The sequence below is a fragment of the Pezoporus wallicus genome, unplaced genomic scaffold (assembly GCF_028554395.1).
Source record: "Pezoporus wallicus isolate ANWC-B61680 ecotype Strahan unplaced genomic scaffold, APGP_CSIRO_Pwel_v1 scaffold_7107, whole genome shotgun sequence".
NCBI classification, from domain to species: Eukaryota; Metazoa; Chordata; class Aves; order Psittaciformes; family Psittacidae; genus Pezoporus; species Pezoporus wallicus.
This window is the reverse complement of record NW_026642114.1, coordinates 1,308,329-1,334,224: the sequence shown is the minus strand read 5'-3', so window position 1 is coordinate 1,334,224 and position 25,896 is coordinate 1,308,329. Positions and strand designations below refer to the sequence as shown.

The window sequence follows — 25,896 nt, the reverse complement described above, 5'->3', positions numbered from 1 at the left end:
CAGCTGGTGACTGCAGGTAATCAACATTTTTTAATTACATAAAACAATGCTTTGAAAAAAAAAGCAACAAACTAGAACAGAAGCCTAAAATAAGAATCCAGACATTTAGAGATGAAGTCATGTGAGGCTTACACGAGGAATTTCCATCTGCTACCATTAAGGTGGCTGTCAGTTATCTATGCTTTTTCTGCTGCTGTTAACACACAGGCCAAAGAGTGTACCAGGTATCCTCACAAGACAGCTGGTTACTGACACTGAAAATAGCCAGAATGTGTGGTCAAAACAAATCATTTTGCAAGCAACTAAAGGCATAAAGTAAGCAGAGAAAAAGCAGAAACCCTTACGTAAGCTCTCTTTATCCTTCTACTCTTACCGTTATGGACTTTTTTTCTGAGGCTACCTGTATTCACCAGATGCTGGATACCAGTGCAGCATCACCTGACAGCGTGCTTTCTCCATCCCTCTCAATGGGACAGACCCCAGTGAAATAGAGCAGTAGAGTCATGCCTTCCTAGGGAGAAGATTCACCATTCAAACCACCAACTCCTGCTCACATAAAACAACACTGGTTCTAGCATTCAGTCTAGCTCTAGGAGTAGCTTTGTACAGCCAAGTAATGTTCTCTGGCTTCCACCGCACTGAGTGTCCTTACATCATGTCTGAGCTAAGGTCTCCATACTCTCCAAGACAGAGGAAAATTATACACGTGTCCTCCTATCAGACTTGGGCTATAGAAGAGTGACTATACAGCTGTAGCTCTCCCCCTTTCCCCATAGGGTAAAATAGTGGGTACAAACTCAGCTGAAAACAGCTGAAATCATTCTTTGAAAATTTATTCTGATTTGTAACAAATTATAACATTGTTACATAACAGTGGTCTGATTAAATCCCAGAAGTGGGATTTATTCAGCACCCTGAACCTCCAGGTATCTGCAGCCTGGGATCACACAAAGCTGCTGTGAAGTTGTATTATAATTTAGCTAACCTTAGAGAGCTACCAGCACAGTATAGGATTAAACTTCAGCTTCAGTTCTGAAAACAGTTCCTGTCTTTGTGGCAGTTGTACAAAACCCTTGCAGCCAAATTCACCCAAGCCATCTGAGACGGCTGAAATTCAGCACTGCAATCTCCCCCCAGCTTGGCCCAATCTGAAATATTCTGGGTAGGCTTGGAAAATTTTCAAAAAGAAAAGAAAAAGAACACACTTCAGCTGCTGAGAATCCCACCAGCATGCTATATTTCTATTCTGGAAAGGCAGGGAAAAAAATACTGAAACAAACCAGAAACATCTCTGATGTTACAAATGGGTGGTATGAACTTACTAGATGATTGTTCTAGTTAAATCTTTTGAAATATGCAGAGCCAGGTCCCCTACAGGTGGAGGATAAACTGTCTCTCCATTTTACCAGTGTTTACTTCAGTTCCAACAGAAAATCAGCAAGCTGGTACAAAAACCTGACATACAACTCTGGCTCCCGCAAGAGCATTCCTTGTACAATTCTGCGTATGCTAGTCATTAAGTTCTCTGGAGTTGAGTAGACTACATCAGAGAACACACTCAACCATCACAAGCTGATCTGTACCTGCAGAGACCCAAACCAAATCCTCAGGCAGCATCTCTATCCAGCTGGTGATTCTTACTTCCAACAAATCCAGCTGCTCCAGATAGGGTGCCTAGAGGCTTGGCAGTTATCTTGTCCATCATACACACACACACACTGAAAAGAGATTGAAGAAAGAGCAGAAGAGTCACAATGACACATGGAGATCACTGCAGGAATCCATAGATAGTAATGGTATGGGGTTTTGTTACCAATATTACATGCGTGCATACTGGAGCACGGTGCGATGCTCTGTCTGCCAGGGTAGGAGCAGCATTTCTGGCAACAGCCAACAGTCTTAGTACTTCCAACACAGGGAGAAGCCTGCACATATTAATTGTATTATTTATTGCTCTTTGGACAAAAAAGCATAGCATAAAGGCACCCTCAAGGATTTTGAACTCTCATTAAGTTGATGAGCAGAGTTACACTGCTAGTTTGACTTGGGCCTGGAGACTTCTGCTGCATAAGGAAGGGAAAAAAAACCCCAACCAACCCAAACCATACAGCAATACAAACCCACCAACCTTTTCTTACACATCACACCTCTAATGAAAAGATCACTTAAAGATTAACTCTCAGCAAAAGAATCCAGAACTTTGCACCTTCTAGCATAGTGGACATAGCAACATTTCTCCATAGGCTTATCTCAAACAGGGAAAAGAAAAAGAAAGGAGAATAGAAGTAACAAGGGCTCTGTGAAAGACTCTGGTTTGCCGTTACGCTGTAGCTTATTTTCAGTAGGACTTTCTGATGGACTTTGTGCTGTGCTTTTAACATTCATTTTCAGAATCACAGGGCAGCAACTTTTCTCCAGCAAACACAAGATACTAGTTTGCAATATGACCACCCCTTATTTATACATATTTCATTGTAATACCTGTCTATTGTGTCTTCTACCAAAATATGCAGCTAAGTATACCAAGTAGATTGTCCTAAATCAGGACACCTATAAAAAATCCCAATTAATGTCTTCTCTGTGGCAATACTCACACAACCACAAATTCACATGCTAGTAAGCCACCTTCATTCACAAATCCAAGCACAGATGGTCTACAAATTTGGGATACATCTTTTCCACTGACCTACTTGCAGCAGGACTGAAGCAGCTCAGATGACATGACTTGCTGCATCTTTTTTTTCACTCTAATTGTAACTGTGTCACACACTTACAACTGCAGTGAGTCCTTAATATAGCAGTGGGTAAACGAAAATCACACAGAATAACTTGCACAAGACAGCAGATGCATATGCCTCAGAGACAGCTTACTCACGTTTTCACAAGTGCTCTCAAGAACATTCCAGGCAGTCTTACATTCCTGCATAAGCCTCTTAGAGCATCAGTTACCCCTTGAACATTCGATGATAATCCTAATTTAAAGAACTGGGACTCTTCAGATGTAAACATTTGCGTTTGCAAAGGGTTACTAACCAAGTAATACAGTACTCCTTATTTCACAATTAAATAAGTTCAGCACATTATGCTTACAGTTACTATAAATAATGGGGGGGAATGAAGAGCTGCTCAGAGTAACTGTTATTTTCTGTGATGCTATGTCCCCAGTCAAGCCTCTGACACCCCTGCTTTAGGAACACAGATGATCCAAACCAACCAACCAAAAAAACCACAACCTAAAACAATCTTAAGAAGAGCCACCTCCCTTACTGTTTGTTATCATCACAACAGCCCAGTGTTTAATAAAAAGGAACAGTGTACACCACCATGTAATGTTACCCCACAATGGGGGGTCTGAATTAGCTGATAATGCTTACAGCAGCCCAGAATTCATTAGGATCTGTCAGGAGACCCTAAGGCTGTCATTCAGCATCAGCTCAGCCAAGAACTGCAGTCTTCCTTCTGTCCTTCCCAGCTGGGACACAGCAGCTCTGCACTTCTTCCTTTGCATCATCTTCCTAGCTTGTTCAGGTAACCTCTTCTTTTTTCCACAGCTTCTTCACCTCCCTCATTTCCTCCCACCAATTCTCTGCTTTCTTCAACCTAAACACAGAGTTAAGAACATCTACTGGAGTGCCTCTGCAGAGGGCTCACTACACACTACAGAGCAGAGTTGGTGTGGTACAATGCTCATAGAGCCCACACTCTGCACTGTGGCTGTTCTGGCATGGGACAGCAATGAACAGTCACTTGTGCAGAACTTGCTGCTGCAACCCTGCTCTGCTGTCACAGATTTCTTGTCATCTCCTGGAGTGATCGAGGGTCACAAAGAAAAACTGACACCTTGGTCTTGTAAAGGAAGCCCAAAGCCAAGCTCAGTCAAAAACACTTTTGCCAGATGAACTTTATTTAGAAATATACAAACTTCAGAATTAACGTGCTGAAAAGCACAAGGACCACAGGCCCCAAACACAGATCATCACCTCTTAGACAAGTATTACAAGGACAATTGTTGCCAATGTTATGAACACTTCCCCTTTTTAAAGGGGGAACACAGCAGAATATGAACTCCATGTGGCAAGTTCTGGAGGATCTTGTATTCCCCAACATTAGACAAGCTTCCGGCTATAATAAAGTTTTGCTGTGAAGTGTCCAGAGCTTTTGGCCCAGCACAGCACTGCTTTATTGTGACAGTCCTCAACTAACAGATTCAATGATCATCAGGAATATAAACCATCCTTCCATGGAAGCTAACATTATCTCCTCCAGATGGGAGTAGAAATGCTTTGAAAGGAACATGTAAAAATTGGGGGGGGGGAAGATAAAATATATATCAATAACACCACAAAGGCAACAGTCTCAATATCCTATGTTAGAATTAGCTAATTTCTAGCTCTCCTTTCCATTACCAACTAAAGGTGAACTCCTATCAGGGAGCCCTATCTCCCATTCAATCCTGAAACTGTCATAGTACAGTGAGTTGTACTGTCCCTCACCCTCCCATTCATGTCTTCTGAACTTAATTCAGAAGCACCTCTAGTTATACAGATCAGCTTACATCACTGTCTTTAAGTCAGTTTTTCTTTGCCTCTTTTTCCTCTAGAGGCCAGGAAACCTGGATGTGATACGGCTTTAGTTCTTCTGGAGTGACATAGTCTGGAGCATTGCCCATCAGGTCTCGTCCCCTGAAGGATTTAGGGAAAGCAATAACATCTCGGATACTTGGAGCATCAACAATGAGAGAGATCAGTCTGTCAAGTCCTAGAAGCACAAAACAAATTGGTGAACCACTTGAGTTATGGCCCTGTGTTACTTCCTCCAATTCAGAAAGATCAGAAAGATGTAGTAGATAATACTACTGAGCCTGAAGATGAAAGTGAAGCAAGGGGGCAAAAAAATAATCTAAAAATAAATCAATATTAACTAGTAGCAGAGAAACAGATTTGCCTGAAGACCAGAAATGCCTAGCAAAATAAAGCTTTTCAATATTACACAAAGTTCTGCAACACATCAAGTCCTACAAAAAAAAAAAAAAGCCTACAAAAAAAAAACAGGCCTACAGAAAGGCAGCGTGACAAAATGAGGGAAGCTAAATGGCAAGAAGACTGAGGGCTTTAGGGTTCTGCTTAACTGCTCAAAGATTTTGATCATCCAGTTCTGAAGGATTACAGCAACTAGGAGGAATTAAAGAAGAACAAGAGCCTCTGGGTAATTAGATGGAAAGAAATCACACTGGAAGGCCACAGGTTAAAATGCTGCCTTTGTTATTTGTAGGTTTTTGGGGAGGGGGTTGCTAGTTTTGCCGGTTTCTTTTGTTTTGGTTGCGGGTATTTTGTTTTTTTTCCTTTTATAAAACCACAAAAAAAAATCTGACACCAAGTTAGTACGCAAAACAGATAAGGAAGAATGGAAGCAAGACTGATGGAGATGGCAAGACCGAGTCAATGAACCAGCTCATGGAAAACAAAGTATCATGGTGTCCCAGGCCTCTAGGCATGCAGTAGAGGAATGCTGCTCTGGCTGCACAGGAATGAGAATAAAGGTGACCTAATCTTAATGAATACACTGTAGAACAGGAGATAAGGATCACTCTTAGACACACCAACATATGATTTGGTCATTGCATAAGAACTAAATCACACTGATGCTGGGAAGGAACACCAAAACATTCTGCACATGGTGACGAGACCCATTTCCTTCTACAAAACAGCTACAGAGATGTAAGCGCTGTGTAAGCCTACACAGTGTTACCATATTAGTGTACCAAACAGCAACACCAGGACAGCTATCTCTGTCAGAAGGAGACATGGGTTTTGCTAACCAGCATGAAACTTGTTCCTGAAATCTAACATGCCAGAAAGTCACAAGACACCCGCATCTAGTAAGCTACAGAGCACTTACCTAAAGCAATTCCTCCATGAGGTGGAGCTCCAAGCTCCAAAGCCTCAAGCAGATGGGAAAGCACCTCAGAATCCTCCTGTAAAATTACGCAAGTGTCACTGGACAAGCAATGCTCCTCCTATCAGCAATGTAAGAGGAAGGTATGATGAAGTCATCCATCACTCAGGGCTAGGAGTTACATGTCTTTATCTGAGAAACACACAAGTGTTTCTTTCAGAATTTGAAATGGATATTTAATTAGCCCTTTAAAACTTCAGGAGAATGTCAGAGACATCTCTAGGTAGGTGTTACCTTCAACACTTTCTCCAGCACAAAACGCTGTTGTTCTGCACTATGAATTCTGATGGAACCACCTCCGATTTCATTGCCATTTAACACAAGGTCATAGTGCTGGCTACGGACCTGCAGAAAGACATGAACAAGCACCTTAGCAAGGCTGGGGCACAGCTGGATGTAACAGCGACCTGCATCCAGATGTCAAAGACATTGGGAACAAAGCCATGCCATACTACAACACTGCCCTCAAAAGTATCTTGCAATTCAGCTACCAGTCTTATCCAACGCATGGACTGCTGCTGAGAGATACAGGAACAGTACAAATCCTTTTGCAAAGTTTATCAAAACACGAAGCAAAATGAGATGGGTCAGAATACAAGACTCCACCTTAAGCAACTGCTTCCCATAAATCCCTTTTATCAGGGGCACACATGGATATTTGCCACTTGGAATAATCTCAAAGTCATCTCTTCCAGACAGACACATACAATATGCAGTCAGTTCCATAAAACAACATCTCTTTTTCTTGCCTAGCTTTCCATAACACACAGCTGTAATTTAGTTACCTTTGTGGGATCAGAATAGAGGAGGCTGGTATCTGAAGGATGAGGGGCAGTGAAAGGGTGATGAGCAGATTCCAGTTCAGTGGGATTGTCTTCTTTTGAGAGGAAAAGGGGAAAATCCACCACCCACAGAAAGTGAAAAGCTGCAGGATCACGGAGTACCAGCCCAGCCGCCTCAAGGAGGTCAGCACTCTCCAACCGGAGGCTTCCTAATGCAGAGCACTGCAAAACAGAATGGAGCGAATGAGATGACGCAATCTACTGTGACTCAAGCACTGACCAGGGAAAGAGCGTTTCATAGAGAGATTCTATACCACAGACAGCATCAGCTGTCAATGCACTATTGCCTTGAACACTTTTGCCTTGTATCCTGAAATATACCACCTTCCTGCTGAGGCAGCATCAACTCCAGGGTTTGACAAAGACCACGTAAGGAGCTAGAAAGTTCATTTTCTTCCAACTGTTCCACCTTCATAGAACTTGTCTAGACTAACCACAAGCTCCACACAACAAATGTGGATTAACTGAGGAAGCACTCATAAGATCTGCACTTTATAGACAGACAAATGAAGACATAGGAAGAATATGACAACATTTTGACAATCACGCAAAGCATAACACCTTGTCATAAACCAATGCCTGGAAAGCAGTATCTGCTGGCAAGAATACAGAGAAGAGTATGGACAGAATCTCCTATCACTGCTGCTAATAAACAGTGCTTCACTTTGTCACCTGCCTATGGGAGATGAAATTACTTAGTTGACCATGTTTTCCAATCTCTATTTGATGCTTTAAAAATTAAGATAAGGTGAGAGAAAAGAAGGCACTGATTTGTTCCTGTTTTATAATCCAGCTTTCATTACAGGTACAAGTTCTACCCACAATATGACTAACAGAAATAAAAGCAATAGGTACATTACATGCATTATTTGCTGCTGCTATAGCTCAGCTCCAAAAAAAACTAGAATTAGATTATTACCTATTTTAACACCAAGAAGAATTAAGACTAGATTTAGATAACATAATAGATTTAGACTAGAATTAGATAACAAATTCATCATCAGCAACAGTCAACTCACATAGCCACCCAAGAAATGCTTCCTACCACTTGCTTTTCTTCACCAGCAGCCAGCAGCACCACATCATCCGCCTGCATGTTCAGTGCTTGGACAAGTTGTGACTGCTGCTTCTCACCAAGAAACCTTGTAAGCAGAGACTTCAAGCTTCCATCAGGCCTGCAGATAATTTCCACGATTTCCTAGAGAAAAATGAGTATGTTCAGTTCAGTGCTGCCCCCTCTTGTCTTGAAGCATCACACGCTCAGGCACTAACTGCTATTAAAAACTGCTCTTCTACTTTCCTCTGCCTTCAATTGCCCTTATACATACTTTGTCATTTACCATTTCCAATGCCTCAACAGTGTTTTGGTCTCACCTGGTTAAACTGGGATTTTGCAGACTCCTTTAGTGACTCCAAATTTTTATTTTTAAAGTATCTCTGGGGAAAGAGCAAGACAAGACACATTAAACATCAGAAAAGCCTATGGAAAACCTGACCAGGATTCAAATCTACTGTCTGAGCTGTTTCCAAACTTCCCAAGCTCTTTTGTTTTTAATACAAGTTCTTATGAGGGCTATGGAACAGGACAGGGCCCACAGCACTAGGCAGCAGCTGGGAATCTTCTCCAAGGGCTCCTTTCAGGAAGAGACCTCTCTAGGTTTTACATCTAGCTGCAGTTTTCTCTCCTGACTCACAAATCAGATACAGCTGCTCACGAGAGTCAGATCATGACAACTAATTGCCTCAACCAAACAAACAAGGTTATAGCATTACATTGTTGAAGGAGAAGGCATAGCTCAATTTGGAGTAACAACAGAGGACTTGACTCATTCTCACACGTTAAGAAATACAGTGAGGACCTGTGTCAGGATGTTGACTTCTTCATCTACTCTAATGTTTAGAGGCTCAAGATTCCAGTTTTTTCAGCTCAAACACACACCCTAGTGCCCTCTCGTGGGAAGCCAGTAACTTGCACTTTGTACCAAAATTAAAAGAATCCCAAGAGAATCATGGTCAGAAAGTCCTATTCCCCAAATAATAGTCAGGGTTTAGTGGATTAATTTTTTTCCATACTGTCCCAGCTTAAAATATAAACACAGCCAGAATTAAATCTGCTTCCCTTCCAAAATATATAGCTGTGTCAAATAATCATTTACACCTATTGTGAGCCTTGGATTTGGTCTGTGACATTCTCATTACACAAGATGAGCTGTGCCACAAATGCAGCAAAAGCAAACATAAGGGCATGTAACAATCTGAACTTTCTCTCACTAGTCCAGAACAGAGCTGCACCATATCTGGCTCTATTTCCATCTCTTGCCACAGAGCAAGATTTATTATTGAGATGCACATCAGAAGCAACCCTTGACAAAAGCAAGCTGAAGCCCTGGGAAGCTTCCCTATCCTCAAGGGATCTTGCAGCTGTTATTTTCCTCCCCTTCCTAAGATGATATATTCTTCCTGTCAGGTGATCACCTCCATTCCAACACCTCTCAGACCAACCTGACATCAACTACAACCAATCCCAAAGGATACCAAAACCCCAGTAATAGCAAGGAACATTTCCATATCAGTAAAGGAATTCAAATTGTCATTTTATTTATTTCATATAAACCATAAGCAGTATGTAAATGCATCGCTTACCACTCCCTGAGGGATACAAATGGCTTTGACAGTGCCATGTGGGTAACTGAGTGCATTCTGTACAAATGGAATGTCCGATCTTTGTAGAAAATCACCGATATCCACTATCTAAGAAAGGAGAGAGCGCAGGAAAAAGCTGTTTGCTTCAGGAACATGAAACAAAAATCCAGTACCTATGTCAAAGCCTCCAACACCATTCCCTGGGATATCATTTCTTTTCTCAGAGAAATCAAATGGTTCACAGAAAGAAATTAACAGGGCCAAGCTGGAATAACCAATAGGAGGCTGAACACTGCAGGAACAGAAATGCAAGGCAGGCAGAAAAACCCAAGGTTGAGATGGTGACATCTTACCACAGAGAAGGGAGCTGCAGACTGAGAAAGAAACCCCCCAAATTAATTCCTGAGGAAAAATAAGATGCTTTCGTACTTTTCAGCACTGTTCTCTCAATACATTTGTCAATATTCTGATTTTATACTTTCATACTCTTATTTCATATAGAAAGTGTATACACACAACCACAGCTGGTTATCTTGAAAATACCTTCAGGTCATTAAAAGGGTGGAGAAGCCTGTCTCATGAAGCATGCTCACCAGGAGTATGCCATGGAGTACAGTAGGTAAAAGCATTTATAGTTACTTGTGAACTCCTTATGGGCTTCAGTTCCTAACACTACATTATCTTCAACATAACATTTTCTTAAAACATACATTTTCCACAGCCAACTAATCAAACCCTCTCTTCTCCAAGCGATTACCTGTACAAAGCAGCAACGATGAGACAAACACCTTGGGAAAAGTACAGCATTAAGAACCCCAAACAATCATGTATGTATGATCCAAACACAAAACTAACAGAAAGGAACAGATGCAAGTTTCCAGTGGGCAAACCCTCACCTTCATCCCAAAACGAGTGTCTGGTTTATCAGTCCCATAGTCAGCCAGTGCCTCCTCATAAGTCATGGAAGGGAAAGGAGTTGAAATGGAGGCTCTTTCCTCAGGCCAGGAATACTGCAGGAGGCCTTCCACCAGTTTCTGGATCCCAGCTTTATCTACAAATGACATCTCTATATCTATCTTAAAACAGAAAACAAGAGGGTGGATTCCACATTAGCTAGATTTTGCCTTTCCACTGCTACTTGCAGAAGCTCTTGACTATGAAGCTAGCATAACAAGAACCAATATGCTACGTGAAATTATAGCATGACTGCATTAGGCTGGGGACATGCTATGGTCTCCCTACACCATGATGACTCAGGCAACATTCTCCTCGGACAACTGAATGAGGTAATGATGACAAGTACAGATGGAGAAGCCTTGAATGAACCAGGCTAACTCTGCCTGGGATCTCAAGGCTGAGGAATGAGATGCCTGACCCAGCAGGACAGGAAGAAATCGCATCATCAAGCACAATCACTGCTGCAACACAATTCCCACATCTGATCATCTAATGTACATGGGATCAGTCAGCCAAGGACAGTAGCCATTCTGTACACAGCCCTTTGAAGCTAGTATGGGACATGTCTGTGAAGCATGCAGCAAGCAACAAAGCAACACTGTACACACCACCACCCCCCCCCCCCCCCCCCCCCCCCCCCCGGCAAGAAGCACAAGAGCAAAGAGAAATTAAGCCTTCAGAAGGGAAAATAGCTTCAAGCTATTTGCTATTTGGATCGAGGAGGAAGGTGAAAGGCAGTGTGAGTTGGTTACCTGAGTGAATTCAGGCTGCCTGTCAGGCCGTGAACCTTCATCTCGGTAGCAGCGAGCAACCTGAAAGTACCTGCAATAGTACTTTTACTCAGGTAACAATTTAAGTACCCTGAATCAAATTGTGGCTATAGAATTGATCATAATGTAAAGAAGAAGGGAGTGGGGGCAGAGAGAGAACTCTGTTCCTCTGTTTCCTTTGCAGCAGAGGATCATAGCCCTGATTGTTCCCATCCCTTCAAAGGCATGAATTTCTGTGTGGAAGCAACTGTGCCAGCAGCTGTATCCATTTCCAGGCATATCTTCCAGAGGCATGTGGAGGCTGCCTCCCAGCAGGGACATACACAATCCCTTTTCCCAGGTTCCGCTTCAAACCTGGACTCCACTAACAACCATGCAAAATTCACCCATGTTCAGACCTGGCCTGCAGTTCACTGTGTGAACAATTGTCTTCCTCTCCTTCAATTCTATTTGGAGAACAAGACAAATTAAAAGCTTTGTACTCGTGCACCCTGAAAGTATATGTTCCTTGTCTCAGTCATGCTCAGCTGCCCACTCATCTCAATTAGTTCTACAGGTTGCTCATGGAGAGGCTTTTATCACACACTAGTTTTTCTGCTCTTCAGGCAGATCGTGCTTCAGATCAGGTTTCCATCTGAAACAACCCAGAAGGTTTCAACCTTCAAACAGGATACATTTCCTCTTACTGGGAGATCCTATTGCTGGGTGGGGAGGCAAAGAGCATGGTCTGCCTGGAAGATCTGAAGTAATAAAGGGTTCCTCTTCAAAACACAAAACCCTTGGCTGTATGTTTTTGGGGAAGTATTTAAAACCTCAGACCAGAGCAAGCACACCCTAGATGGGACATGCGGAGAACAGGAATCCAAGAAACAATTACCTGTCCAGGCCTCCAACCATGAGGAGCTGCTTGAACTGCTGAGGACTCTGCGGTAGAGAGTAGAACTTGCCCGCTTCCCTTGAGGGTACAAGGAATTCTTTTGCTCCCTAGCATCAGAAAGAAAAGCTTACACAGTTCGGCAAACAAGTGGCCTCAATTCCTGACAGAGAGCACAGATCAAAAGCACAAGAGGAAAGGACCTATTTTCCCAATAATAAAATTTCACTTATGAGGAAATGGCTGTTTGTACATTACACTCAAATCTGTTAACCAGCTTAGTCCAAAATATCCCAAAGGAGGATTTCTCCATCTTTTATTCTGAGAGACTAATGCGTAACAATACACCATCCAAGGCAGGGGCTTAAATGCAAGAATTCCAAGTATTAGCTGCATCAACAATTCCTGGACCACAGTTCTCTGTGATTATTTTTTAAATGAAAGAACAGAATATAGACTCAGAAATTAAAATTGAGTAATGCCACTGCAGTAACTTACTCATTAAAAGAAAAATGCTGGGGAAACAGTGCTTAAAGGAAGTTTTTTGGTTTTGCCAAATAATAATCTGCCTGTCCCAAGACAGGACTTTCATTCAACATGCGCTCTACAAGACAGATAATTTTGAACCTTCAAATGAATAAAGCAAGACCCATGGTATCACCTCTTCCTTTTCACACCCTCTACTTTTAAAAGGATCCATGTATTGTATCAGAAATTTGCAGAAGCTGTTACTTAGTGAGGAAACAGCAATGAAGGCTGAGGGGAAATTGACAATACTTCAACTGAACTGCCTATGGAATTGCAGGAGGATAAAAGGCTCTACTAACAGAATACATACCCCTGGAGTTCTTTTAAAGAGTGTTGGAGTTTCTACATCCACAAACCCTGAGGGATAAACACATGCTTCAGACACAGAATATGCAGAAATCAGGGAGAACTAGCATGACACAGACTAGGATAGAGTAGGGTCAGTCAGCGAAATAGGTAATCCAGCACACCATGTAGCCTCTCCAAAATGCACAGATTTCACTGCTTCCAAGAATAACTTGTGTAATAAAAGATTTAAAGGCTCTGAGTTATCCTGCTGGCCTGCCAGAATTGTTAATGACAGGACTCCATACAGACTGAAAAATTACTAGCTTTCTATTTCAAACCAGGCTTTGATTTTCCACAAAGCACTTCCTGATTTTAAGACAACCAGAAGCCCTACAAGAAACTCATCCCTTTGATATGCCTCAGGCTGGCTGACCAAAAGGGAAAACTATCTGCAAAAGGCCTTTTCTCACTGGATATAGCTCATTTGAAATAACTGGTCTGTAACTCACAGTAAGATTTCAACATACTTGTTCTTCAGGTCTGACAACATCTCTAAAGACCACACAACAAGTAGACATATCCTTCCTCCTTATTAAGTAGGACCAGCTGGAATAGCAACCTGATTGGCAATCTCTCTCAGCAATACGAAAAAGAAGCAGGGAGAGCCAAAATGTTGTTTGCTACATGTTGTTCTTCAAGCACTTTCCTTACCATGGAGGTTACATAGATATTCCCGCATCTTCATCACAATGCGTGATCTCAGCCTCAGGTTATACTGTAACTGGAAGCTACGCAAGTCCAAGTAGCGATACTGCATCCGTAAGGCCTCTGATTTCTGAGGATGAGTTAATTAGGATTAAGAGACAAAATTTAAACTACACCTCAAATGAATCTGCTCCTGAAGCTACAGAACAAAAGGAGTAAGGAAGAAAACAATGCTGCTCCATTACCAGAGCCCACCAACCTACAAATATGAAACTAAGAGTGTTTCCATGCATGACAATTACTAAAAAAGACATAATCTGAAAAAAAATTAAAAAAGTAAAACAAATAAAGAAAAAAGACATTTACTGAGACAAAAGCTGCTTCAGTAAAGTTGAATACACTTGAGAATTTCAGCCCTCCTTATTCTTAGTCCACTGCAACAGCATGTAGCACCTCCTTACAACTTTTAATCAGAGGAGTGGTATCATGCACAGATCTAAAGGAACAACTAAATGGTGAAACATCCTTGTTACAGACAGGAAAACTAAAGTAGTGCAGATGATGGGAATTGCTCAGGACCCACAGCTGGAAGGAACAGGACCCTGTTCTCCCAATTCCAACACCTGTGCATCAGCTATGGTTTCAATGGCAAAGTTAACAGAGATGCCACCCCTTCACCATGAAGCCTGTACTAAAACTAAACTCTTGTAAGACTCTACTTACAAAGAAAGTCTGCCAGACTACCTACTTTTTAGGTTGGATGTAAGAAGGAAGTTCTTTCCTGTTAGGGTGGTGAGGCACTGGAATAGGTTGCCCAGGGAGGTTGTGAATGCTCCACCCCTGGCAGTGTTCAAGGCCAGGCTGGATGAGGCCTTGGGTGATATGATTTAGCGTAAGGTGTCCCTGCCCACGGCAGGGGGGTTGGAACTTGATGATCTTAAGGTCCTTTCCAACCCTAACAAATTCTATGATTCTATGATTCTACTTGTCCAGGCAAGACTAAGCACCCTTGCCTTAAAACACAGCAGTGCACTGGCAGGTTCTGTTTCACACTCAAAAAAGCTAGCATAGTCTGATTTCTTTTACCCTCCCTTTATCATCCATTCTTACAGTGACATCTGAACAACCTATGCACTGGAATTATTCAAGCCTTGTTTTCTGCTTAACTTTAATTAGAAACGCATCCTCACAGCTAAAAAGAAGAACCCCTGTTTTAAATACTATTCTTCCCCCAACGCAGAACTGGGAGAATCAGATGCAGCTCACAGGTTTTGCCATCATGCTGGGCAAATTCCCGATTTACTGAAAAGCCACTACTTTGGAGAAAAGCAAACAAACAAACAAACAAAAAACAACAAAGAAACAAATATGGACACCTTGATGAAATCCTTGATTTCAAAAGGCAGCTTCTTGCAGGAGTTTAGGATCTCTGCAGTCTCTGCCTTCACTTCAATATCCCCTGTTGGCATTTTCTGGAGCAAAAAGACAAACAAAAAAAAATAGGCTCAAAACTTAAGGAAATCAGTTGGACAAAGGTGTTTCACAGATGGGGTAGGGGGGAGACGGCAGGGACACCAAAATACCCATGTGATGCGATTATCCTCCCTGCCTTCTAATACAGTGTTAACTCAGAGAACTTCTCTCAAGGAGAGATTCCTCCTAGATTTCCCAACTGTTGAGAAAAACACAAGTTGCCTCACCAAAGATAGCATGCTCTTTCCCAGTAGCATACTGATCTCTACAAGAAATATATTTACTTCACCTTCTTCTTGAAGGACATTCTGCTTCAGTGAAACCATGCAGTATATATTTTAGAATAGATTAGCAGCATCACCATCAGACCTTAATACAAGCCCAAAAAGATAACTTGTAGGTAACTTCTGGTTCTGAATACCAGCTCTCAGAACTAGTCTTCTTTTTCTTAGATCCCATGGGAGAACAGACAGCCTCCCCCACTCAGCACTGTGCCACATCAAAGTTCTCCTGATCCTACAGAACTCTGTTTACCACGGGAAAGTATATACAACCTTCCAATAAAATGATAAACGGTTAAAAGAAATAAAAGCATTGTTTGAAGCCTGCATTCTTTATGCACATCTGTAAGTGGTCAGAGCAAAAAAAGAAGTTATGGTCATAAATCGAGGTTCTCTTTTTAAGCCTGCCAGTGAGAGGATACATACAATCCCGACAGATTAATCTACAGCTGATTACAGTGAGAGCTGAGGAATGCATAACATTTTAAAAAGTATTTAACCTCTGTTTCCTGCACAATGAGAAAAGCAAAATCTATTTTGAGTGAAAAACAGGTCACTGCATGCTGCGGAATTTGTGATGACAACACTTTCAAGAAAAAAGAAATTCTCAATCACACTTTGAAAGCCTGAAGAATCTAGCCATTATTCTTCCAAAGGGCTGGAACAGAATTTAATTTTTCGGTATCTGTAGCGTGCTTTGAAATTCTTCTAAGTTACATGTCATAGCAGTTCTCTCACCTCACATTATCTGAGGACAGGCTGTCACACACCCAGAAACTATGGCAAAGCTATGACACAAAACCCACCATAATTCTGTTGTCCAGTGCTCTTTTCCCTAAGGAATAAAACCCCAGTGTTCGCAGCATCCTCACCGGATTCTCCTGCCCTGGGGGTCGAGGTGACACAATTCCAGTCACTCGAACAACAGACTCCACCGGGGCATTAGATAAAAGATTTTTCACATGGGAATGTGCCTGCAAGAAGATGACAATGTCTCACAGAAATTCAAACAGGACAAATACACCATGTTCAAGAGCCTCTTTTCTTAACAGCCCATTTGATTTCAGGATCACTCCTCATAAGCCAGAGGAGAGCACTGATGTTTTCATTACTATCTCAGATCAGGGCTCTTATAACACTTAAACCTACTTGTGACTCAGAGCACTCAGTCTGACAAAGTGCTTCATTCTGTACTCTGTGTCTGCTGGACCCACGCTGTCAAAGGAAAAGTAAAAATAAGAGAGACACTCATATTTTGGTAGCACTTACCTCATCTTGTGGAATGATGACCTGGATCAGTCCCTGGAAATCCCTCAAAACCAGAAAGAGGCCTTGTCTGATCCATGAAAAACACAACAGGAAAAACAGTTTTTTTCCGAGAATGCAGCAGTCTTCTGCTTTTTAAGCCAAAGCACATAGCAACTAGCTACTTTCTGTAGCTCTTGACTAACCTCAAAGCACTTCCAAGCAATGTACATACAGATACTTTTTCCACACCTGAATCTAAACTGAATAATTTATTTCAGATTTTGCCAGCCACAAACATGTGCAAATAACCAGGAGAGGCAGGATTTTAACTTGAACGTTAATCCATGTAGAGCAGGAATTCTGAACATGTGTGATTTCCTCCTAGGAAACATCACATTTAGCCGAGCAATAAAACTAGAGTTCACATGGATACAAAACCTCCAAAAAATCTCCAACTACAAAATAAGAACACTAGTCCCATTAAAAGTTTCACAAGAACAATCCACAGTCCTAGATCCAGAATTATAAAACTTGACCTCTTCAGCTGCAGCAGAGACAAAAACCACTGTACTTCATCCATCAAGAAGCTGTCAAATCGAACATGCTTTGCCCATCTTTAAAAGCAAGACTGCAACAATTGCACTGCAATAATCCTGCTTCCTGAAACTCCATGTTGTATGCAGACATGCTTTTCACCCAATATTTACAGAACATTCAACTTCAATGGGAGTGATTATATCATGCCACCTATAGCAAACTACTGGAACTAACATTTCACCAGCTGCTCTTCTTAAAAGCTTCATTACCTTAATATTTCCTTAAGCAAAACTTGCATTCTTTAAATATGCATGATTAGATGCTGTAGTTGAAGAGACAAACATCACTTGCTTAAAATTTAAGGATGTTACATAAAAGACATTATTTGCTCACAGCTGTTAGAATTGCTATAAATATGCTATTATTTGTTTTTTTCTCCTATACAACAAGGGTAATAATATTTAACTGCTTTAAAGTGCTGTAATGAGGATCAATAAAGATTTGTATAAAGCTCTGAAATCTTAAATACTGATCTGGCACAGTTCTCAACTGGTTTACTCACTTCAGAAGTAACTACAGCAGGACATGAAAAGACAGGACTTCAGCCACTCCAGCCAATAAGCCAGCATCATCAGGGGCCCAATTTAAACACCTCTATGCCAATGTACATCGCATGGGGAGCAAGCAAGAGGAGTAAGAAGTGTGCATACACCTGAAGGGTTACAATCTCACTGGCATCATGGAGACGGAGTGTTGGAATGGAAGGATATAGGCCCTGCAGGAAAAGCAAGCTGCGGAGATGAGGAAGGAGAAACATCAATGACTGCCAGTGACAGCAAATGCTCAGCTGGAGTGCACAGAGCTCTGTCTGGTGATGGATGAGAAGCCAACTGAGAGCTTATCCGTCAGTTTTAAAGGGAGGCCAGGGACGGGACACTACAGTGTTTGCTACAGGCCACCCACCCAGGAAGACAAAGTGGATGAGGTCCTCTATAGTCAGACAGGTGTCACCTCATGTTCACCAGCCCTGGTTCTCATGGGGGACTTCAACCACACCCGTATCCCTTGAAGGGACAACGCAGCAGGGCACAATCAACCCAGGAGGTTTCTGGAACACCTTGACAATACCTTCCTTCTCCAAGCGATGGAAGGAACCAACAAGGAGAGTGACAATGCTGGACCTTATCCTCACCAAGAGGGAGGGGCTGATGGGGAATGTGAAGCTTGAGGGGACTACGAAATGGTGGAGTTTGAGATTCTTAGGATGGCGAGGAGGGCACATAGCAAGCTCATTACCCTGGACTTCAGGAGGGCAGACTTCAGCCTCCTGAGGGATCTGCTTGGAGGAGTACCACAGGATAAAGCCCTGGAGGGAAAAGGGGTCTAGGAAAGCTGGTTAATATTCAGGGATCACCTCCTTCAAGCGCAGAAGTGATGCAACCCAACAAAGAAGATGCCAGGCAAGACCACCAGGAGGCCTATGCGGATGAAATTGCTCCTGAATCAATCCCAGGGAGAAGAAAAAAAAAAGGAGGCTTACAGAGCGTGGAAGCAAGAACGGGTAACGTGGGCAGAATACAGTCAGAGCAGCCAGGGATTAGCTTAGGAAAGCTAAAGCCATGACACAACTGAATCTGGCCAAGGACATTAAGGGCAACAAGTAAAACTTCTACAGGTACACCTGGGGATAAAAGGAAGACAAGGGAAAACATGGGTCCTCTCCAGAAGAAAACAAGTGACCTTCCCAGGGGTGCTGGTTGACAAGAAGCTCAACATGAGCCAGCAGTGTGTGCTCACAGCCAGGAAACCAACCATGTTTTGGGCTGTATCAAAAGGACTGTGACCAGCAGGTCGAAGGAGGGGATTCTGCCCCTATACTTTGCTCTCATAAGACCTCACCTGCAGTACTCTATCTAGCTCTGGAGTCTCCAGTACAGGAAAGATATGGACCTGCTGGAGAGGGTCCAGAGGAGGGCCAAAAAACAATCAGAGGGATGGTACACTCACTATGAAGACAGGCTGAGAGTTGGTCTTGTTCAGGCTGGAGAACAGAAGGCTCAGGGGAGACTTTGTAACAGCCTTTCAGTACCTAAAGGGGGTATACAGAAAACTGGAGAAGGGCTTTTTACAAGCGCACGTAGTGACACGACAAGGGGGAATGACTTTAAGATGAAAAAGGGGGTACTTAGATGAGACATTAGGAAGAATTTATTCACTATGGGAGCAGGGAGACACTGGAACAGGTTGCCCAGAGAAGCTGTTGATGCTCCATTCCTGGCAGTGTTCAAGGCCACGCTGGACAGGGCTTTGAGCAATATGGTCTAGTGGAAGGTGTTTTTGTCCATGGCAGGGGTGTTTGAACTAGACGATATTTAAGGTTATTTCCAACCAAACCATTTCATGATTCTACAGCCTGAAGCATAGAAAGAAGTGTTTGAATCCAGGCCTACAGCAGATACTGAATCTGGAAAACAAGCATCTCCATTTTCACCTTCATTTGCATTTACCTTTGATACTGAATCCATCCATACAGTGTGACCTCTTGTCCCACATGAGCAGAACGTAGCTCTCCACAAGTATTTGTCCGAGTGACAAAACTATTGAAGTCTTGAATAAAAATAATAAAACCTTTTGTGGCTTTTGGAGACAAGCAAGACAAAACAGTGATAGTTTTGCTCCCCAATCCAAATACAGTTTAGATGTACACAAATTATTTTATATATCCCAAACAGGACTACTATAAGGCATGAGGACATATGATACGAAATTATTCTAATCAAGTTTTTAAAAGGAATTAATTTATATGTCTCAATCAAACTTTCACAAAGAAATCTGAACAGTCTTGCTGCAAACTGTTGCCCTAAATATTTCAGGGGCAAAAAAAAAGGAGAGCTGCAAATCAGTCCTGAGACATACTGACAATTCCATATTCAAATCTAGAAAATACAACAGACAAGCCAAGACAGAAACATACATACACCAACCATGTGGGAGCAAGCTAAAGTTTCCTGCCTGCAACTACTGGTAAAAGGCCTGAACCATTACTACAGAAGCCTTTCCACAGACCTGTGTGCCTGACATCACAACTTAGAAAACCAAGCACACCATTTACAAAATGTTCAAGAAATTCAGCTCACAAAGAAAAATTTGAAAGAAACTATTCCCTAAACATATATGTAACTATGTGAACTGATCTTCCTTGCTACATCACAGGCTTTACAGTTAAAAGATTAAAGTAAAGGGCAGAAAGGTTTGGTTTCCAACTATTTCATTAGGGTCTTCCACTACCCCTGTTTACAGATAGTGCGCTATGTAAGAAAGAGGGTCAAAAAATAAAGTAAATGCTCAAAGAAAAAAACATGGTCTTGGTATACTTTAAATCACAATTCATTAAGAGAAAACAAAGGTTAAATAAAAACATGATTTAGAAATTACGCTTAAAAACTGAGCCAAGGAAGACAATTTGTCGTAAGTGTGCCCTTAACTGTGCGTGCAGACTACCCTGACCTGGATCCCAGGGACAAAGCGATAACTAAAGCCCAGAGAAGCCGGTGGAAATAAAGCGCTTCTGTCTCACCTGGAGCCACCGACGCTGAGGCAGAGGCCGAGGCCGCTCTGCGGAGAGCCCGCCCGCAGCCCGCCCGGGTAAGCCCTCGGGCCAGCTCGGGCAGCACCCACGACAGTGCCATCCTACAGCTGCACCTGAACCATAGACAAAAGGGGACAGTCACAAACCTGCGAGTCGTTACGAATACAGACACAGAAGGAAAAGCTCCAGCCCACCAGCTTCAACCTCTCCCTCCCAGGGGAGCCCTGCGCCGGGACGCCACCTCCCGGAAAGGAGGCTGGGGCACCAGCGGGGAACAAAGACCCTCCAGCCAGGGCCAGGCGTGGCCCAGCTGCAGCAGGCAGGTCACCTCGTGGTAAGGCCTACTACCGCCAGCTCACCAGGAATGCCCTTCTCGCCCTCAGGCCCAGCGCATCGAAGAAGACTGGGTCCTTCTCCACTTCCGGCCGCCACAAATATGGCGACCTAGCCCTCCGCGGGGCTGACGGGAAGGCAGTTCAAACGGTGCCTGGCGGGGAGTGGTGCTGCGGGTCGTTGGAGTCATGGAGGCGCTGGACGGGGCGGCGCGGACTCTGCCCAGCATGGGGCGGCTGTCGTGGGGGCTGCCGTTTGGGCGAGCGGACGGGCGGTGCGGGCTCAGCCCCAGCGGTCGGCTGCTCCTGCAGGTAGGGCCGGGTGGTGGATGCGGTGGGTCCTACTTGCCCTTTCGGCTCTCGGCCGAGCTCGCTCCTCCGCTGTTCCCCCCGTACGTGAGACTTGTCTCAGTGCTGCCGTCTCCCGCTCGGCACCGCTCCCGTGGTGCTGCCAGGCGGGAAATCTGCGCGTGTTCGGGCAGAGAGACTCCGAGCGGCGGCCGGGCCGGGCCGGCTGGGGGTCCTCCTGCAAGCCCCGACTGAGGAAGCTGTCCCTCTCTGCTGGGGGAAGGGGGGGTGTGTGTTCTTATTTTTATTTTTTTTTTTTCTTTAGAGAAACTTAGATTCCCAGGCACCAGCGTTTCTACTGCGCAAGCGGTGGGCCTTATATAGCGTGAGCCCTCTGTATAAGTTCTCCTGCGCTCATCTGAAGGCCTACGCTAAGCTGCTGAGTGCATATATGGCTGCCGAGAAGCAGAAGGGGCTGGCGGTGGAAGTAGGGGTTGAGCTGGACATCAATGTGGCTATCTCCAGCCTTCCAGACCTGAAAGGTAGTGACCAAGACGAGGCTGCAGTTCTCGTGCAGGTAAGGAGTCTTCCTGGCAGTATTGATAACTGTAATTGAGATTTGCATTTTACAAGTTGCTTTTGACTTAATAAAATGCTCTACCTCTTACAAAAAAAACAGACAAACAAAAACAAAACAAAACAAAACCACCACCACTCCTAAAAAAAAAGAAAAACAACCCACAATTAAACCCTAGCTGTGTGTGGTAACTACTGTAGTGTCTCTTGAAATTTAATATAAGTGAACCTGGTCTATTTTTAACTGGAACACATGTAATGCAATTTTGAGTTATAAACTTTTTTATAAGATCAGAGTAAGACTACAAGGCGCAATCCTCATCTATTTTTTTAGTGAGCAGTCAATTAACTGCAAGAACTCCAGTTATTTAGCTTCCTGGGTAAAGTTGGCATAATCCTACCTTGTGGCCCTAGCTCAAGTCTAATCAGCATTTCTGAAATGCCCTTTCTCAAGTGAAAGATGCTGTTGAAATGCCAAGTTCAGTATGGCAGTGATCAGTGTGTACCATGGGTTGGCTCTTCTGAATTAAGCAACATAAGCTTGGATCTCAGTACCATTCCTGATTAAGTGCTTTTCCTGCTGTTTTCAACAGAATTGCATGTTTCTTTTAGGGATGTAACAGACTGAATAACTGTATGAGCTTTGCAGAAAATAATGTTGTATGTGAGGCTCCTGAGGAAAAAATGTTGTACCAAATGCTTGAGATTATAAAACAAACAAAAAAAAAATGGCTAAAAAAAGTCTTAACTTCTTCTGTAGCATTCAAATGCTTCTCTTCCCTATCCCAGCTTTCTTTGGAATCACAAGCTTCCCAAAAAAAGTCAGAAGAGAAACTGGTATGGTCGGGCTGGTTCTGTTCTGTGTGTGGAGATGATCTTTCCAAGAACATGCCAGCAGACTTCACTTGTTTACCTGTGTTTCTTGCTAATGGGGCAGAGAGTTACACATCCATTGTTGGAAGTTGGTTTCAGAAGACTTTTGATTGCTGCTTCCACCGTTTAGCCATTAGCCCTCTCAATCTCAGTTGGATGGCAGCTATGTGGAGTGGATCCAAGTTGGAAGAAAATGCATCTGCTATGGAACTTGTTTTCTCTGTCCCCACTCTATCCCAGTCTCTGGAAATTTCATATGCCATTCATCCAGAGGATGCAAAAGCTCTGTGGGACACAGTCCAAAAAACTCCAGGGGAGATAACACAAGAAGAGGTGGATGTCTTTATGGACTGCCTTTACTCTCACTTCCACAGACACTTTAAGATCCACTTGTCAGCTACAAAACTGGTGAAAGTTTCTACAGCAGTTGCCTCAGCACACTGTGATGGGATTATAAAGGTGAGGTTTAAAGTAGCACATTGTCCTAACTAATGTGTGACAAAAAAAAATAGTTGTACCTCTCTAGAAATGCCTTACTCTTAAAAATGAAGGTTTCATGTTTCTTATGCATTATTTCCTTTAAGAAATTGTTAAGCCCTCACATTTTATTAGTCATAACTGGTTCTGTAGTTCAGGCTATCAGTACAGTATTTTACTGTTGTATTGCAACAGAAGCTACTAACCCTAGTCTTGGGCCAGAAATAGGTGTGTTAGCTGTGGTATCAACAGGAAAATTTCTTTGCCCATTGCCCAGTACTGAAGCTTAAAATGATCCCCAACTTAATAAAAAAACCTTTTAAAAAAAATTATTAGCTTTCTAGTACTGCAGTTATTAAGACAGGCAGAAGACATATAATTAACCTACTATATAAAAGTAACTGGTGTGTGAACCAAAAGACAAGATGATTTTAAGAGTTGAAATGTTTTGCTTAAAACTACTTCACTTGTAACTCTTTTCATAAAGGTGCACTGGTCTTCCTATAGAGATATCTACGATGTCTTAAAATCATGGAGGATTAATCCTTTCTGAAGTTTCTTCAGTCTGAGTTAAAGAACAGTTTGTGTAAATGCAATTGCTTAAATTTAGTCTATGACACACTGCCCTTATTGTTCTGGGTACAGAGGGAATGTTAGAGGCTGTAACTGGGACCCCCCTCATGCACCTCTTTCCTGGAGCATGTGCTCATCAAATGAGAGATAATAAACTTTGCTGGGAAGCATCTCTTAACAATTTTGGCCTTCAGCAGAACTGCAAATGCTAAATGTTAGGGTTACGTTGCTTCTTTTTATCTGCAGCAGTTTAAAAGTGGCTGAAACACTTTGCAGTTAAATAAACACAAATGGTATTCAACTGAATATGCTTTCTGAAGAAAATTCTCTTCTGGAATGTCTGTGGTGTAAACTCAGTTATGGCTCTTCCATAATAGGAATATATGTGGTATAGGAAAATAGGGGTGTTCAAGGAAATTGGCAATGTCCTTCCTGGCCTTCCGAAAGAAGGGAGGTAGCTGAAGGAGCAGAAGTGCTAGGATGCTCAGCTTCCAAAAAAGTTGGAGTAGGAGCAGGACATTTCTTAGATACCCTGCTTCACATGGGACAGGAGCAGAAGACTGAGGGCTCTGAAAGGAGAGCATGTAGGCAAGTGCATCTTCTCCATATCCAGGGTCAAAACAGTAACAAAGGTACTGTACAAACAAGAGAAGCTGACTAGACACATGGAACATGTAGTTGGTTTTCAGCCATTTAAAGGTGTGGAAATCTGGCAACTGTAATTTTTTTACTTTTTTTTTTTTTCTTTCTTGCAGTTTCTACAAAGCCAATATGTAATTGAAGTGCTGATGCTACTGACAGAACTAGCAATCTCTCAGATACAGTGAGAGTCATTTCAGCAAATCATGAAGAGGCTACTGCTGGAAGATACATCCTGAGAAATCAAGTGAAAAGTCATTCCTGCAGCATCTTCTTAGCTTTCATGCTGTCAGAAACTGGACTCTTAACTCCTGCACTCAACTCTAGATGTAATTCAGTGTCCTGCACAGTAAAGACAAGAAGACATTTTTTCCCTAAAGAAGGGCTACATTACAAACTACTAGTAGCTTCTTAAGCACCTTTGTTTTTATCAGTCATTCTCTTCATTTATGTATATTACATCAGATTATGTGTATTATATTCAGAGATACAGGTATCAGCCAGGGGCTAGGAGATAAAATTTGCAAATTCTTGGATGCAGCTTGCTGTCAGATACTTCTGTTGTTTCAAATAGCAAGTTGGTTTTCACTTAAGTAGGTAGCCTAAGCTATACCGACCTTAACCTTGGCTCAGCTGTGACTACTCTTGGGCCAATCTAAACACAGAATCAAACACCCCTGAGAAAGGGTGCATGCTCTACAACCCAGGACAGAAAAATCCAGGTTTCTAACTTCCTTTTTAGCTTGCTAAGGCCAGTTGGTAATAGTTAAAGCATTCATCTGTGTCCTGTTGGGCTAAGTTGAACAGCATGAGACTGACAACTGCCTTTTGTATCCAGCCTGTTGGCTGTCTTAGATGAGTTAGTTAATACATCAGAAATTAAGGGCTATGGATAAGCTAGATATTTACTGTGCTATGCCTGATGGTTGTTATCTTGGATGTAATCTTGTAGGCTCCAGAGCTCTTGGGGTCAGAGCTATAGGTGCTAAAATTTTATACTAGATCTCTCCATACTTCAGTAGGTAGGATTTCAGACAGCTAGTGGACAGTGCCCTAATCATAGCTTAAACAAGCAGAAAGTAAGTAAATACATGTCAAGTGTTATAAGTTTGTGTTACAGTACTAAATTTTATTTGCCATTTTTTACCAACACATTGGTCTTGAGGTAAGACAAGGCCAAATATGCCTGCTTAAATATACACTTGTATGCGCTTACCTGATTTAACTACACATTGTTACCTATTAAGTAATTCTGTGAGCAGCAAAATTTAAAGTCTAGTTTCTTATACAACTCACTTGTAATACCTTCACACTTGTGCACCATCTCTGAGGTCTGATGAGTTTGCGCTGTGATATTCCCCCTAAACAGGGACAAGTTTCCCTTCTTTTCCCAACCATGTAATTTTAGGATTTGTCAGCTGTCACTAAAAACAGTCTTCCTTCTCCCC

At 42.5% G+C, this 25,896-nt stretch overlaps 4 protein-coding genes across 4 annotated transcripts in view; 2 read left to right on the top strand and 2 right to left on the bottom strand.

Annotated features, from left to right (window-relative positions):
* LOC130608866 (regulator of G-protein signaling 8) overlaps positions 1–2,242 on the bottom strand; it is a 36,010-nt gene extending 33,768 nt beyond the window's left edge. Inside the window, exon 1 of the mRNA XM_057427241.1 lies at positions 1,584–2,242. The gene's annotated coding sequence lies outside the window, so the exon portion shown is untranslated. The remainder of the gene's footprint in view (positions 1–1,583) is intronic.
* TMCO1 (transmembrane and coiled-coil domains 1) overlaps positions 1–25,896 on the top strand; it is a 180,995-nt gene that overhangs the window by 69,669 nt on the left and 85,430 nt on the right. The window lies entirely within an intron of this gene.
* Positions 4,443–20,935, bottom strand: DARS2 (aspartyl-tRNA synthetase 2, mitochondrial). Its single transcript, XM_057427226.1, has 17 exons — positions 20,679–20,935; positions 19,609–19,708; positions 16,586–16,652; positions 16,189–16,290; positions 14,939–15,034; positions 13,569–13,692; positions 12,880–12,926; positions 12,045–12,151; positions 11,150–11,219; positions 10,337–10,516; positions 9,441–9,548; positions 8,172–8,234; positions 7,843–7,995; positions 6,741–6,959; positions 6,190–6,300; positions 5,899–5,974; positions 4,443–4,758 (listed from the first exon to the last, which is right to left on the bottom strand). The coding sequence occupies exons 1-17, from the start codon at positions 20,788–20,790 to the stop codon at positions 4,571–4,573; spliced, it is 1,923 nt and encodes a 640-aa protein (XP_057283209.1). The 5' UTR covers positions 20,791–20,935; the 3' UTR covers positions 4,443–4,570.
* On the top strand, positions 21,153–24,731 carry CENPL (centromere protein L). The gene is made up of 4 exons (XM_057427236.1): positions 21,153–21,334; positions 21,636–21,887; positions 22,676–23,218; positions 24,565–24,731. Exons 1-4 carry the CDS (start codon positions 21,212–21,214, stop codon positions 24,634–24,636), a joined length of 990 nt encoding a protein of 329 aa, XP_057283219.1. The 5' UTR covers positions 21,153–21,211; the 3' UTR covers positions 24,637–24,731.

What these genes read in the sequence shown, in the direction of transcription:
- CENPL (XM_057427236.1), top strand. Translation starts at nt 21,212, where the DNA reads ATGGAGGCGCTGGACGGGGCGGCGCGGACTCTGCCCAGCATGGGGCGG. An exon ending in GCGGTCGGCTGCTCCTGCAG is followed by an intron (nt 21,335 to 21,635) that starts GTAGGGCCGGGT and finishes TTTTTTCTTTAG; the next exon opens with AGAAACTTAGATTCCCAGGC. An exon ending in ACTGTGATGGGATTATAAAG is followed by an intron (nt 23,219 to 24,564) that starts GTGAGGTTTAAA and finishes TCTTTCTTGCAG; the next exon opens with TTTCTACAAAGCCAATATGT.
- DARS2 (XM_057427226.1), bottom strand. Translation starts at nt 20,790, where the DNA reads ATGGCACTGTCGTGGGTGCTGCCCGAGCTGGCCCGAGGGCTTACCCGG. An exon ending in GGATGGATTCAGTATCAAAG is followed by an intron (nt 16,653 to 19,608) that starts GTAAATGCAAAT and finishes TTCATGGATCAG; the next exon opens with ACAAGGCCTCTTTCTGGTTT. An exon ending in GGCAGCCTGAATTCACTCAG is followed by an intron (nt 10,517 to 11,149) that starts GTAACCAACTCA and finishes TTCTGTTTTAAG; the next exon opens with ATAGATATAGAGATGTCATT.